The sequence below is a fragment of the Python bivittatus genome, unplaced genomic scaffold, assembly GCF_059951505.1.
Source record: "Python bivittatus isolate LINGU-HERP-01145 unplaced genomic scaffold, Pbiv_v1 ctg000120_np1212, whole genome shotgun sequence".
NCBI lineage: Eukaryota > Metazoa > Chordata > Lepidosauria > Squamata > Pythonidae > Python > Python bivittatus.
This window is the reverse complement of record NW_028277037.1, coordinates 6466566-6482663: the sequence shown is the minus strand read 5'-3', so window position 1 is coordinate 6482663 and position 16098 is coordinate 6466566. Positions and strand designations below refer to the sequence as shown.

Sequence of the window (16098 nt, the reverse complement as noted above, 5' to 3'; positions counted from 1 at the left end):
ACATAAAGAATATAAAATCAGTTTCCTGAAAACTGTAATCATTTAGTTTACATTAACCTTGGTTAGAAGGGGGGACTTTATAAGGACACCAACTTTGCTTTTCTGTACAAGAATGAACAGGTGACAAATATGTGAAGCAGAATTGTTGTAGCTAGGTTAAATTATCGTATTTTACTAAAAAAGATTGAAATAAGTAAAAAATAATTTTTGATCTACCTAAAATAAACTGTCTGTCTGTCTGTCTGTCTGTCTGTCTGTCTGTCTGTCTATCTATCTATCTATCTATCTATCTATCTATCTATCTATCTATCTATCTTAATATCAAAAGCCCAAAGGAAAATTATCCATGCCATCACAAAAGAACTTTGATAGGGAGAAAGCTTAATGAGAAATAAAACTCACTGGGTGGCAACCTATGCCAATGTCAGAGAGTCTGTCCCGCCATTCAGTCCCAACATTTGTGGCATCTGTAGCCAAGAGTGATGATGACAAAATAGCAGCTGCTGAGTGACATCATGCAAATGTCACACTTACATTCTTGCATTGGGATGTCTAATACAAGTATCACATTGTGATATTTGTGTGATGTCATTACACACCTGTCACCTTATGCTCTCTCTCCCCCTTGCCCCTCCATAGATGCTCATGCCCATTCTCCAATTTTTGGAAGACAAGTTGCCGGGTTGTCTGTAACAATCCTACAAGGAGCAGGAAATATCCATGGAATCTGAAAAGTGTTTTGCAGCCATCTGATTTGGTTTGCTAATCAAAGTGCACCCTTGCTTTGATTTTGGAATCAGCTTCAGTGCAGTGATTTAATTGAAGCTTCAAATCCAAGGGCCACTTCAGAGCTTTGCGCAGACTTACAGGACTAACCACAACAGCAAAGATCATGAACTGCTCTCCAGTATATTCCCGGCATGAAAACATGTGTAGTGCTTCTATATTTAATATAAAATCAGGAAGAATCTTCACTCTTATTCATTTGTTCGTTCGGTTTGTAACCTACTTTTTAATCTAGTTCAGTACAGAAGGTGGGTCACAGAATACAAAACTGAAAAACAGAAATTGAAGATCCCGAAAAATAGCTCCAGAAGGGAGCACAGTCCATAGCTTGTGAATGAAGCTCTAATCTGCAGAACCAAAAAAGAAAACTGTGTTCATGTACTAATGAACACAGAGATATGTCACATATAATGTGAAATGGGTTTAATTTTGCTTTCACATGTAGAAGGTATTTTGGAGACTGTTTTCCATTCTCTAGACTTTTTATGTAGCCTTTCTCTTCAAACATAGCTGCTCTAATTAATTTTGGTCTCAGTAGAATCCTGTCTTAAAATCTGCTGCTGATTTTTTGTTTGGCTCTTGTTTTACAGGATGTTTGACGTTGGAGGCCAAAGATCAGAACGTAAAAAATGGATTCATTGCTTTGAGGGGGTTACAGCTATAATTTTTTGTGTGGCACTTAGTGATTATGATTTGGTCCTTGCAGAAGATGAAGAAATGGCAAGTAAACCCTTTTTTTTTTTTTTAATCCTCTCATCTACAGTTTGCCTAGGAAGACATCCCTTTGGTTATTTATTTATTTACTTATTAAATTTATATGCCGCCCGACTCCAGGCGACTACGGACAGTTACAAATCGTTAAAACCATTAAAACCAAAAATCAACACAAAACAAAAAAGAGCAAAGATGACAGAGATAACAAACCCAGATGAGAATAAAGAAAACGAAGAAAAGGCAGTTCCAGTCATGCTCACCAAAGGCTTGGGCAAAGAGCCAGGCGTTCAGGGCCCTTCAAAACACCAGTGTGGGGGGGTGCATTTGGAGCTCTGAGGGAACCTCCTTCCAGAGGCAGGTGCTGCTACAGAGAAGGTGCATTTCTGGGGTCCCGAAAGATGGCATGGCTTAATGGCTGGAACCCTGAGCATGCCAACCCTGCTTAGATTGAACTGGCTGGGCAGATATTGTGGAAGACTAGCAGTAACCAGGCCACCCTGAGATGTGTTGATGCTTAAAAGATCATCTGCTGTATGTTCATAATCATCAAATTGCTTGAAAATTTTATTTTCAGTTCTTGTATTTGACTGGATTTTGGCCATGATTTGTAGAGCTTCATTTCTAAAATGTTAAAGTAAAATTCAGTGAGTGGTTAATAGAACAGTTTAAGTTGTGAAAGCGTGCGTCTTCCATATGCTTCCCTGGCTTACATATATTATGAGTCCATTCTTGCTTCTATGCTTTGAAAATTAGAGTAAAATCTGAAATATATTTATATCTCACTTTTCCTCAGAAAATCTGGGCTATAACACTCCATCATCCAGTTTTCCCAGCAAAACCAATCCAATGGAATAAATTGGATTGGGAAATAATAAAGGACCCAACGTTCTTTAAGTTAAGGATTGACTCTAACCCAAGACTCTCCAGTCCTCCGCTCAGCACCTTAACTACTACCCTGGACCTTAGCATCATTGTAGTTGTCAAAGCATTGTAGCTTATCTCTAATAATTTGTCTAAAATGGACAGTCAAATCTACCAGTATGATCCTTCCTGCTCTTGCTTTCCTGTATCAATTTCCTGCCAGGAAAGTTGATTTTGGATAAAATCCAAAACTTTTTTCCACCTAAACATGGGCATAGGGCCTATGTGAAAGAAAGAAAGTCAGGTTTGGTGTAGTGGTTAAGATACTGGATCAGGACCAAGAAGACCTTTGTGCTATTCATGCTAGTTCTCCTTAGGCATAGAAGCCAGTGGGGGTGACTTTCAGCCAGCTGCTTTCTGTCAAATTGTGGAAAGTTGAACAAACATTCTGAAAGAAGGTAATGGCAAACCACTTCCACAGTGTATTAGGTATGTAATTCAAGAGAATATTATCCTCTGAAAGGTTTAGCTTTTGTTGCACAGTCACATTTATATAGTCCACTACTTTCTCCCAAGTATACTTCCCCTACAAGTATAGGACATTGTAAAACATGTTTTAAAGAAGCACTATCCTTGTTACATCTCCAACAAAATGCTTAGTCCTTTTCTATACAAACATAATGGAGTCCAATATATTCTAAAAACTATTTTTTTGTTGTATAAGTCATAGTTCAAGGTGTATTGATACCCTTGCTATAGAAGTTAAAACACTCTCCCATTGTCTAGGCAATATAAAAACCTCTAATTCTTTATTCCACTCATCTCTTAACATCTGCATGTCAAATTGATTTATTGATAACAAATATCTGTAAAAGCTAATAGTAGATTTTTTTTTTTTAGTTTTAAAGGATTTAACAAGTCGTTCTAGTATCTCGGGTGTCTCAGAAGCTGAAAATGCTGCTGGTCCAAACAATGTTGTTAACAAATGTTGTAGCTGTAAATATTGCCATTGGGTTACATCTGACAGATATTTATTTCTTAACATAGCTTATCTTTAAAATTCATCTTCATCATCCGTCAATTGGTCCAAAGTCAATATCCAATTTTTCCATATCACCATCTTTCCCCCAATGTTTAATGTTGGTTTTTCCCATAAAATCAATTTAGTGTGGGAAAAGGGGTTGAATCTTTTTTTTTTATTAGACACTACATTCCATAGCTTTCTAGCTGACAAATTGTTTCCAGACATACTAGAGTTCTGTTGTATTTAGATTATAATACTGTCCAACCAACCAAAGGTGCTATTCTATTCCAATGTTATATATTGTGTGTGTATATTCCAACGTTGCCCAAATTGGAAAATTAACACCAATTGTTGGCTTCCAGTATTTAACATTTGACAATAGGTGGGCTTGATGATAGAGCTCCAGTTTCAGAAACCTGAATCTTCCCTCATTAATTGGTAATTGCATTTTCTGTAAAGATATTCTCAGAATCGAAGAACCCCATAAAAATTTTCTAAACAATGAATTTATTTTCTGAAAATATTTTCCAGATATTTGAACAAGAATTCCTCTCAGAATATAAGTTTATCTGAGAATAATATTCATTTTGAGACCATTCACCTTTCCCCGAAGGTTGAGGTTTAATGACTCCCATCTATCCATATCTGAAGAAACCTCTTTATATTTTTATTTATGTTACATGTTACAAAGTTTTTTGTTTTTTGTTTTTTTTGGTATACACATACCTAAATATTTAATGGATTCGGTACAAATGCAGAACTGATATTTCTTAAATGGATGGGTAACTACATTTTCACCTACTGGCATCAATTCTGATTTGGACCAATTGTAGAATATCCTACTATTTTGCTAAAGACATCTATCGTTTGCATCAACACTGGAATAGTAGTGTGAGATTTAGAAATAAAGAGAAGAATGTCATCTGCAAATAAAACCAATTTGTGTTCACCTGAACTATGTACTACTCCATAGATCTCCCTATGTTGTCTAATAGCACAAGCCAGAGGTTCCACGCAGATATTAAAAAGCAAGGGTGAAAGTTGACATCCTTGTCTAGTTCCCCTAAATAGTGAGAAAGTAGCAGAAAACATGCCATTAACCTTTACTTTAGATGTGGGTGACTCATGATCCAGTTTATGAATTTCAGAGGAAATCTGAACCTGTTTAGTACAGCAAACACTTTATCATAATTGCACTCATTCGAGTATTGAAAACATTCATAAAACATAATAGGAGAATCTAAATTGGGTCCATAAACATTAACAATCTTACATTAACTTTGAAGTATTGATTTCATTGTCTGAAATAAGAAATGTCGCAGATTTTTGTTCTTGTTTGTTTACATAAACTGACTGTTGTTTTCTTGATCTATTTAATTGGGAGTATTTTGAAATTCCTGATATTATTATGTAGAGAAGTAAGGAAGAGTAACCTGATATATTATCTCTTTTTTTTTTCAATTGCAGAATAGGATGCATGAAAGCATGAAATTATTTGATAGTATCTGCAACAATAAGTGGTTTACAGATACCTCTATTATCCTGTTCTTAAATAAAAAGGATCTCTTTGAAGAAAAAATTAAAAGGAGTCCTCTAACTATTTGTTACCCAGAATATCCAGGTATACCTATATATATGTTTTATGCAGAAAAAAAAGGGGGTTGAGGGAATGAGGATAAAAAAGAGAATTGGTGTCCTAGAACTTATAGTAGTGTAGTAGATATTGATTAAAACATTTTCCTCCTAAATAAGAAGTATCTGATAAATTTTGAATGGTATTTATGGAATTATGTACATAGTCTGCATTTCACCTCTCCTATAAAATCATGATATTTTAATCATTGAACATTCTATAAAGTGTTTAACTTGCTAAAGCACTCTTTGTACTTTGCTGTAGCCGACTAACAGTTACTGCACTGAATAGTTCCATGTACAGAAGGAAAAAGCAATTTAAAGAGTATAGTAAATGTACCAATTAAATCATTGGCAACTCAGACCAAGGGCAGGCAGCCAAGGTCCCCATAGGCCTCAAGACTGCACCACTAAAATTTGGTGGCAAAGATTCCATGACTGAATTTCAGCTGCAAGATTTCTCTTCCCTTTTTCTTCCAAAATTAAGATAGGAATGGACATGGGAAGTTCCTTACTTCTAGGTTGAAACTCAACATACAAACATTCGTGGTCCACAATTGCTGGATTTTGATCTGATTTTGGGCTTTTATAGTGTGTTTAAGAGGGGAGCCCTTGATGATGGTTATGGGTCATCAAGTTGGTGTCCACCTCAGTGACTACATAGATTTTCTCTGGGATGAATTCTGGCCCTTTTATTTGTGCTGATGCTGTTACGTCCTTGAAAGATCTTTTATGGTTCACGAGAAGGTTGAGAGGCTATATTTTTGGGTCAAAACTCATCCCTGGCATAAATAAGCGCTTAGAAAAGTTAATAAGAACGCCCTTCCATTTCCTGTGTAAATTTTAATTTTGAAATACTAAAAAGATGTTATTGTTGAGGAATTTAATCCAACCCAATACAAGTCAACCAGAGGGAATTGTAGCAGCAGCAAAATATTTTATTTAACAAATTAAGGATCAGAACAGACTCCTACCATGATGCAAAGAGTTAAGACTAAGACATAGAAAATGTCTTCTCTATTTATATGCTATGGAGTATACTCAGAAATCTAATGTAAGTTATTTAGGGAATGGTTTTCATTATGTTAAATTAGGGAAATCACATATTTTAGTTGTAACTAAACTTAACATTCTTACCTATGCATAAATCATGCAACATCTATTCCAACAGATGTTCTTTGGGTATGTACACTTACCTATCACTGACCTTATTCCAGGCTGAGAACAAAGAATGAGGGATCTATTTGCTTAGTTGTACAGACAATTTTGTTTTCTACAAGGGGAGGAGTGGCTAAGATGGGCACTGAAATCTTTTAGTAAGGCAGACTAAAGTAACTTACTAAATGGCTCTTACGTAAAAAAGATTTTATAAAGACTACTAAAGATTTCATGAAGAAAAATATTTTTTCCTCCACACTATGAACAAGCTAATGCAAATGATAGTACATTTGCTACCTATTACAGCAAAGTCTAACAAAATCATTAGTTGTTTGGAGTAGTGGTTAAGGGACCAGGCTAGAAACTGGAAGACCATGAATTCTAGACATGCCTTAGGCACAAAGCCAGCTGGGTAATCTTGGCCAGCCCCTCTCCCTCAGCCCTAGGAAGAAACAACAGCAAACCACTTCCAAAATCTTGCCAAGAAAACTGCAGGGACTTGTCCAGGCAGTTGCCAGGAGTCAATCCTGACTTGAAGGCACCACTATCTTCATCTCCATCTCTCTTAGGGATGTGCAAAGTGGTTGCAATGCACTTCAGCAAAGAGCTTTGCACCATGGAAGTGTTGATTCTCAAGGTGGCATGGAAAGGATGATTTATGCAAACCTCCATCAAAGCCAAACACCATCAAAGCTTTTCCCAGGCCTAGAATTTCTTAAAATGTAACCCCTTGCTGAAAACAACTTCAGCAATTTTCATATCTCAAAAAGAGGATTGTTTCTTTAAAAGTTGTGTGCGTTGGTACTGTTCCAAACTTAAAATGTCTAAATCCACCCTTGTTTTTCTTTTTAGGATCAAATACGTATGAAGAGGCAGCTGCATATATCCAGTGTCAGTTTGAAGATCTAAACAAGAGAAAAGACACAAAAGAAATATATACTCATTTCACATGCGCCACAGATACGAAGAACGTGCAGTTTGTTTTCGATGCTGTAACTGATGTAATCATAAAAAATAATTTGAAAGACTGTGGTTTATTCTAAACATTTACATCCAACTGTACTTTTTTTTTGTTTTGTTTTTTACAAAAACCAAATGTGCTTTTTTAAAAGACCATGAATAATTTCGGGGTTTTTTATTTATTTATTTATTTATAGGATGTATTTTTTGTGGCCTCGGGTTAAAGAATCAGCTCAGAAACTGAGTTCCGCTCGTTGATGTGGTAAACAATGCATTGTGGTGACCAGGCCAGTGTAGTCTTCACTTCTGTAAACCATTTTCCATATGTTTATTGGACAGCTTTGAATAATACTTGGCAACCAGGGGCACCTGCTGTGGAGCATTGTCCAAACAATCCATAGGATTCCCCAGTTGAAGTCCTGGCCCTTTTACATGTGCGAAACATGCATAAAGGGGCCAGGCCTTCATTGTGGCCACCATCTTACTTTTTAAAGCCCTACTGCAGGTGCCTTCTTGGCAACCCTCAAATACCTTGATTGTCCATTTCTTTGTGACCATAAGTGTTTGGTTTATATAAACATTGAACACAATATTTAAATAATTTGTTGCATCTTAGAGAGTGCCCATGTTTTAAAAGCTGTCATTTCTGTACCATAGCAAGATTTTGCTTTTTGGATTGTTAATTACACTTCTAAAAAAAATCCTTATTTTCATATTATGCATGTCGCCTTTTTTCTTAAATTTTATTTATAGATCTGTAATTAGTATTGTAAACTTTTTCTTGCATAAAGGAATCTTTCCACTTGCTCAGGATTAAATAGTAAATGGCCCAACCATTTTCCTAGAATTAGTCTTCTTCAAAACCAGTGTTTAACATTTCAACAATATTTTCTCCCATCTTGTATTCTCCAGTGCCAAATAATTAACAGAAGAAGAGAACTCTGGGTGAGAGCTAAAATGGCATGATATAATCTCTTTCTCTTTCTCCCTGTCTCTCTTTCTCAAGCTGGTCTATGCATTCTAGATGTTCATTTGTCATCCCTGAAACACAAGAGTCAGAATCATTCAAGGTCCAACTGGATTTTGGTCTATTTTGCAGTGGTGGAAAATGGTATCCTCATTGGCTTGCTCCTCCTACCTCCTTCAACAAACAGGGATTGGGCACAGGGCTCTACGATAAAGACTTCCTATCCATCACACGGGGCAGCCTATCAGTGGAGTGCTGGCATGCTTGAAAGAGAATGACAGGAAATTCAGGATATGCCACGGACGTTGTGGCAGCTGTGCTCCCTGTCTCAGTATAAAAAAGGTAACATGCACATTGTTGTTTGTAACCATAGGTTTTAGCAAAACACTTGCACATTGTTAGTTTAGAAAACTCTCCCAAGAGAATCTCAGACAATTGGCAAATGGATTGATGCCTAGTGCCTAAGAAACAGACTCTACCTGCAGTACTCAAGTGTCTTCTCCATTCTCCAAACGTGACTCCATCCTTAGATAAGATGTCCATGTGACTATGAACCCTACTGCAGCAAAGTAAGAGTATTCATCGGGGCACATGAGAATTTAACCCATATAGAGGTGGAAGAACCCCAGAAGCCAAGTCCCTTGATGGTTATCATGGCCAAGTGCCAAATACACTGTAGGGATGAAAAGCATCAGAGACACATCATAATAGTCCTTCCTGTCCACATGACAGGATATTATTCAATTTTTCAGGGGAGAGCCAGGGAGTTGCAACAAATGCCAAGCAGGATACAAATGGACAGGCACAGCCATATATGGATGTTTATTATTCATTTTTTTCGGGGGAAGACCAAGGAGTTGCAACAAGTGCCGAGCATCCTCTTTGGGTACAAATGGAGGGCAGTAAGCCTCCTGACGTCAAGAAATTAACTATATCAGACTCTCCCTTCCTCTTCAAAAACAAATGGATATGAATTACACACACACAAACCCCCTATCAAGTTCCATTATTTTTATAGAAGCTGTTAGAACCTCTGAACAGGTAGGCTGAGAAAAGTAAATTCCAAAATCTTTAAAACTACTTTAGAAAAAAAGGCAGGAAACTCTCTAGCCAGAAACAAGGATGTTCCATCTTGGTTGAGAGTTTTCCAGCCTTATTCCTTTGAAGCTGTTAGAACAGGCATTTCCTGGCAATGAGAAGTAAATTGGAGTAAATGGCTTTAGTGGTTCCTAGCATTGCTGCTTCAAAGCTTAGAAGAAGTACAACTCAACCATTCAAATGGTACGCATCTCTTTCCTGTTATCAAGGCCTCAGACAGAAAATACCATAAGTGCTGGGAATTACAATGTGGGAAATCAATAACTTTATTCATTTTTTAGAATGAATTGTAAAAAACTCCCCACCTTAACTATAGTAGGAATTCTACTGGATTCCAACTCAGCCATGTTTGTCTCTGAATGCCTCTTGTACTATTTCACAGGAATCTTACTGATTTCTCTGCCTTTTAAGAGTTATCTTTTTTGTATGGCTGGAGAGTTTAGTCACTTAGGATTTTTTTTATTTTATTTTATGCTCCAAAAGTGGGTGGGTTGTCTCTCTCACAGAGGAAAATTCATCCAGATGAATAAATTCTGCTCTTTGGAGCAATATGTTAAAGAAACCTACATTTAAATGACTTATTACAAAATTTACTATACACTAAGTTAATATTTGTCTTCAGAGAAAGATTTTCCTGGTTGGCTTTTTACCTTGAAGTATAAAAGGTCTTGAAACTAAGATCAAGAGGGAAAACTGAACATTTCAGGGGTCTATTTTTTGCTACTTCACGTCTATGCTTTCATTTCTTTTAAACCTTGCCTTGTGTCACAGTATATTTTTAATGCTTACCTCTTCAGAATAATTTTTCCCCTTGGGTCAAGAAGCACAACATTATAATCAAATCTGCAGAATAGTTTAATCCTCCACCTTTTTCAGGGTAGATGACTCTGAAAAATTATCAGCTCCGTGAAAGAGATTCAAGTGACGCTGATACTAAAAGCCAAGTATTTCCAGCTGTACATGAGGAGATCATGGCATTAGTGTATTGCTGATGAATGCTGGAAATCTTGCATTCATGGAACATTTCACCTATAACCTTGGATTCTGTTTTACTTGGATGACACTGAAGTCTTCTCATCAATACCAGCCCTCCCATTCTTACCTCTTCAAGAATGAGAGATCTGACAAGCAAAAATATTAAACACAGTCCCAAATGTCATGCTGTGTTTTATGTCCTACTGGTATATAAATTACTACATTGAATTGCAATTCTGTTGCACGTTGCCATATTGTAGGGCCAATAAAGGTTGTTTTAATGAAGATGATAATGAATTAAAAGTCTCTATTCCAGTTTCCTTCATTTAATTCTCCTTTATCCCTCTGCCTGATTATTAATATACCTTGATATTTCATATTCAATTATGTTTTATTTTATAAGTTATTTTTAATAATTATTGTCACTCGGTTCAGTTTTTTTTTCTCTTTCCTCCCCATAAATGCTTTGTTAGAAATATTTCAGTCTAATTTTTTTAGCTTCCCTGAAGTTTTCCAGAAGTCTCTCTTTTGTGTTGTGTTTTATTTAAATTTGCTACCAGTTGTTAAATTATCATTTTAAATTAAAATTGTCTGTGCTAGCTTCTCTGCCTCTTCCATCACCTCTTCTGGATGCTAGCCTTTATGGACTTGACAGCAGCAATGATTTTGTGACTTCTTATTCATATACGCTAAGGAAACAACTGCTTTCACAAATTCAGTCAATGCAGATAGCAGAAAATAGCAAGGCCAGTGACTTTATCCTTTATGCTTCTGTATTCACAAAGGGTCATCAACATTGCATATAAATTCTCCCTCTTTTGCACAGATATCCCTCAGTCCATGTTCTGAAATAGTGTCATTAGAGTAGGTGCATATATGTGCATACATAAAATAAATAAATTTGGACTGGGTATTCTCATTTTAGGGACCATTATGATTGAGAACAGAAAGTACTGAAATTTGCAAAAAAAACCCTACCCAGTTGCATTAACTTTTGAATGTCTGTCTATATACTTATTTATCTATCTCATAAAGTTCTAGCTTGTGTGCAAGTTTCATTCCATTAAACTGCAATACAAATGGTGGTAGATTACAGATGTTTGAATTAATCTACATTTTAATGAATTTTATTACTGTTCTGGATTTTGACACAAAACAAGGCCTGCTTGAAATTGTGATGAGAGTGAATTTGGGAGTTTCATTCCATTCAGATGTGAGGAAAGATGGCCCTAGGCAGAATGAGGTCTGTCTAACATCCACCCTTTATCCTCAAAATCTGTACTGAAGAGGAATGGATTTAATTTTCATTGGAAACTGCACAATGTAGCAAGACATTATTTCGTTAAAAAAAAGAAAGAAAGAAAACCCAGGTGCATTTACAGCACCACCACAATACATAAAGTGCCTATATTTCTTAGAATTGTCATGTAATCACAACTGTTACACAACAGTTCCCAGAAACATAGGAAATGTATTATATGACAGTCCCAGGAAATGGAGGAACTGTGTCACATGAACACATCTTGAACAGTTCACAGAAATTCAAGAATCAAAATGCTCTTGAAAGATCTGCTGTTTCTATAAACACACCTGTATTTCTAGTGTTAAAAAGGAAAGTGCCTTTCAGAAATTTGCTAGATCAAAACAATGAAATCCCTAACAATGAAAAGCACAATACAGCAGATAAAACCTGGTCTGCTAATCCAGAAATTGGATTCATTCCAATTCATGAAGCTCTGTATCTATCTGAACCCTACTGTGATTTGTTTGTTTGTTTGGTTGGTTGGTTGGTTGTAAGTTCTAAGGCTACCTACCTACCAATGACCCAGGGTGTGGAGGTAAGGATGGTTAGAGGATTAAAACCAGTTAATAACAATAACAAAAAGTGACAACCTGAGAAAATAAACTGTGTTAATTACATTTGAAGAGAAGACTCACACATCTTCTCAGTCTAGAACCAGGTCTTTAAAGTTATCTTACAGGAGAGTAGGTCAACGCCAAAAAGACCTCATTCCCTTCAAGGAAAAAATGTCCATAACACCCTTTACTTTGTTATATACTAGACAACTCTGTGACCCATTGGGTCATCTGTTGAGAGAAAGATAGTGTAGTCTGATGTGACCAGAATGAACTTTAAATTTTAGCCTGACCATATATTTTTTACCCCCATGCTGGATGGTCCCGTGATCATCTGAGAAGAATATATATCACAAATAGAAAAATAATTGTAGTGGCAGACAAACTTCAATAATAAGTCAATATTTACTTACCTAAACAGATGAACAGAATGACCATGGGTGACCACAGCCGATGTCCTGCTGGCTTCCCCATTGACTTTGCTTGTGGGAAGCTGGCAGGGAGCATCAGAAGTCACAATCACATGACCGCAGAGACACTGCAATGGCCACAACTCTGCAAATAAAACTGGTCTGATCATCATGGAAATTTCAATTCCACAGCAGTAGCGAGTCTCAGATTTTTAATGCATTCTTTAAGTTAGCGGATCTTAGGTACCTTGATTCAAAATGTTTTGCAGCATAATACACGGTTTGGGCTAACTTGAGGGTCCAGACAAACACAATGAGAGTTTTAGTAGTGTATTGAAGATGGATTAAAAGACATTCAAGTTGAGCTTGATTCCTGCTGACCATGTGGATATGACCTTGGGATTTTCTTGGCAAAAATATGAAATCGTACGTCATCTCTTTCTTTCAACTCTCTTATTATTTGAAGTAACTATTACTGTTATTCTGACTTTCATTCACAGGGAATTTTAGGGTACTATAGATATGCTTCCAGTTGAACATTTACAAAGAAAATAAAGTGAATTCTGGAAACTGGTTGAATAATATGAAATATATTCTGTTTAAAGTATTAACCCTGGGAAATATTCCTGAGTGTCTGGGAATATTTAGAATTCTGCATTACTGATTTATATGTATCCATCAATTGCATTATGAGGAAGCATTGTATTTATGTTTTTAAACATAGATTTTGTATTTCAGTGTAGTTTTGTAGTAAATTCAGTGTGTTTCAAGGTTCTAATTAAATGTGTTTGTACCTTATGTGAATTTTTTCATTCAACTCAGCTGATAACAGCTCTGTAACCCTAAGCCTGAGTATATGTAAAAAATTGTGGGATATACAAACACATCTTTGTGGCAATTGCTTTGAATTCCAAAACTCTGTCCTAATTAAAAGTGGGATTTTTCACCACATTCTCTATTTGATGGTTTAAAATGTTGTGTGAATATACCCAATGGTGGCTTATTGAAGATAAAATGGTTAATCACACCACAAGTTAGCACATGTGTGAATTCAGCCAATGTAGATATAATATTGCTGAATCCAATCACCTCTCCTTCTTGAATTTTATCCTCATTTGTTCATTAGCTGGCTTGAACTGTTTTTTTTTTTTTAATGATGTTTTTTCCTTCCATACTTGCATAATGTGCCACTTCCTATCAGGAACCTAGCAACTTTATTTCAAATACATCCTTTCAAAAAACAGGCTATACCTCATATATTATATCTCTACTATGAAGATAGCACACAGTCAGAGTTTAAACAATTAACTCAGGTGGACTGTGAATGTATCTTTGTGTTATCTTTTGAGTAAGATTTGCTTTTGTATTGTATTGAACCAGTAAGATGCTACTTAAGTAACTACCTATCAAGAACTCAGCATCCAGGAGTAAAAGAATCCATATACACTACTGTTGCTAAATGAATGCAAGATACCATATGTTCACTTTGATTGTATCGAAATTGTAATTAGGGCTATTTGTATCAACTTAGCTTCTATAAATGAAATTGTAATGCCTATAAATGAAATGAACTAATATTGGATGAGACTTTATTGGTAATGAGTAGATTTGTGGATCCTTTAAAGGCTGAACCAAAATTGAGAGTAGTGTTAAGACAGCTCTTGTCACCTGTGACAAGATATTTCTTTCAGTAGGAGATGCACAAGGAAAACTCAGTCCCCACAAACTGCTGAAAACAAGAGATGCCATTTGAAAAAGAAGTAACTCAAAAAATATGTGTATCAAAGTGGATTTAATAGGATTTATACCACACGTACATGATCATTTTTCAGCTCCTTCCAAGATAAGCAGCATTACCTAAAGCACAGAAACAGAGTGAGAAATACTAAGCTAAATAAATTAAAGATATGAGATAAGAAAAAGAAAATATAGCTCAATCTAATTTGTATTCAAACCATACAATATACCCCTCAGTACATTTTTATCCTTGGTTCCAGCATGTCCATATTCCATTCATATGTTCCCTTTTGTTCTTTAAACTTCTTGCTTCTTTTTTTGAAGATGTCACCAACCTCCTCCAACCACAACGTTTTCAATCTCCTGCTCCAGACGACTTGTGTAACACAACTGGGCAAGACCAAAGAAGCAAGAACTACAGATTACAGTATCTTTAATACTAGTCTGAGGTAAATACAGAATCTTCAGCATTTCCCACCATCACTCACAGTGAGTTCATTAAGGCTTTGCAGACTCTGAAATGCTCCGTAGACTTCTCATCACCTGGGCTGAGTTGCTATTTATGAGATAAGTCAACTGACTCGCTCTCTGTCTCATGACTGTTTAGATCTCTATTCACTTTTCTTCCTTTTCTAGCCTCCCCAGAATCTCTCACCTCACTATTACCAACCTACTTTAATACTTTCATAGACATCAATAATAATCTAGGTGACACTAGTTCATACATTCTGGCAGACAATTTTATCATAACTAAAACTAACTGTTGTTTCTCTGCATACACACCCACTCCACAACATCAGCTCACCTGCAGTCCGATGGATTATAACCTTCCCCTTTCTCTTAATTTCACAGGCATGCAACATATCTACTTTTCTTCTTTCAGTCAACTGTTATTTCATGATCTTTACCATTTGCTCTTCTTTCCACGTCGTCATTACCCCTACAACATGGTCATCCCCAGATGATCGATAGATATTGATCTCCACTCCCCATCATGGGTTTGCTCATTTGAGGCTTTCACATAACACTTTTCAATGAGGTAAAAAAGGTGTAGAATAAATTACTAGTCTTAGCTATACCTGTGCTTGAAAGACATTTTTCCCTAATGATAAGGTCAGTACTGTTCAGTTCTGATGCACTCCAGCCAGCATGCCACAAGTGCCAAATCCAGTTTTATTCCAGTTATATGGATACTAGGAAATCTAACTGAGCAACCACATTGCAAGTTAACATGCTTTGCCTACATTCCATCAACTAGAAGGTAAATGCAGTCTACTGACACACACTCAGAAACCTTCAAACCTTTTTTTTTTTAAGCTTCAAAAAGGAAATGAAAATCTCAGCCCCATTCTCTCAACTGGTTAGCATGGTACCATGAGACCCTCAGAAGTCATAAATAATGAACAGTGGAAGAAGCAACTTTATTTTTATTAAATGTGGTCTCAGTTTGCCACCTCTTTTCCAGAACATGGCTGAAAGCTGGGGGACTAGAATTGCTCAAAAGGTGAGTATTGGCTATGGTAGCCCAAGCAGTAACTGTGTTCCTCTAAGCTCTGTGAGTATTCACAGTGAGGATGATACAGAAACTACTGCTTCCCCTGAATTTACCTTCTATGATGGTACTAAAACTCGAGTCATTTAGCAACTTAGTCATTCCTGATTAGCAGGAATTCCTGTGGATAAGGAGCAAAATACCAAGAAGAGAGAAATTATTCTGTTACAAAGATCAGGCATGAGAGACCACAGATGTTTGGGTAGGCTAGAGGCATAACAATTTGGCTCCATAAAGTTATATATATATATTACATGCAGACATCTGGTGCAGTAACAGTTCTGTGTGGCAACTGTTCTGTTTCAACATAGTCAAAAACTCACCCACAGAACAGTTCTGCGAGAATATTGTTTTGTGGTATGCAAAA

General features: G+C 36.3%; 1 protein-coding gene across 1 annotated transcript in view; it reads left to right on the top strand.

Annotated features, from left to right (window-relative positions):
• Positions 1–10458, top strand: part of GNAI1 (G protein subunit alpha i1) — a 29867-nt gene extending 19409 nt beyond the window's left edge. The window contains exons 6-8 of the mRNA XM_088134916.1: positions 1377–1506; positions 4853–5006; positions 7028–10458. Of these exons, the coding sequence (XP_087991042.1) occupies positions 1377–1506; positions 4853–5006; positions 7028–7218 (475 nt within the window). The 3' untranslated portion in view covers positions 7219–10458. The remainder of the gene's footprint in view (positions 1–1376; positions 1507–4852; positions 5007–7027) is intronic.
• The last annotated feature ends 5640 nt before the right edge of the window (positions 10459–16098 follow it).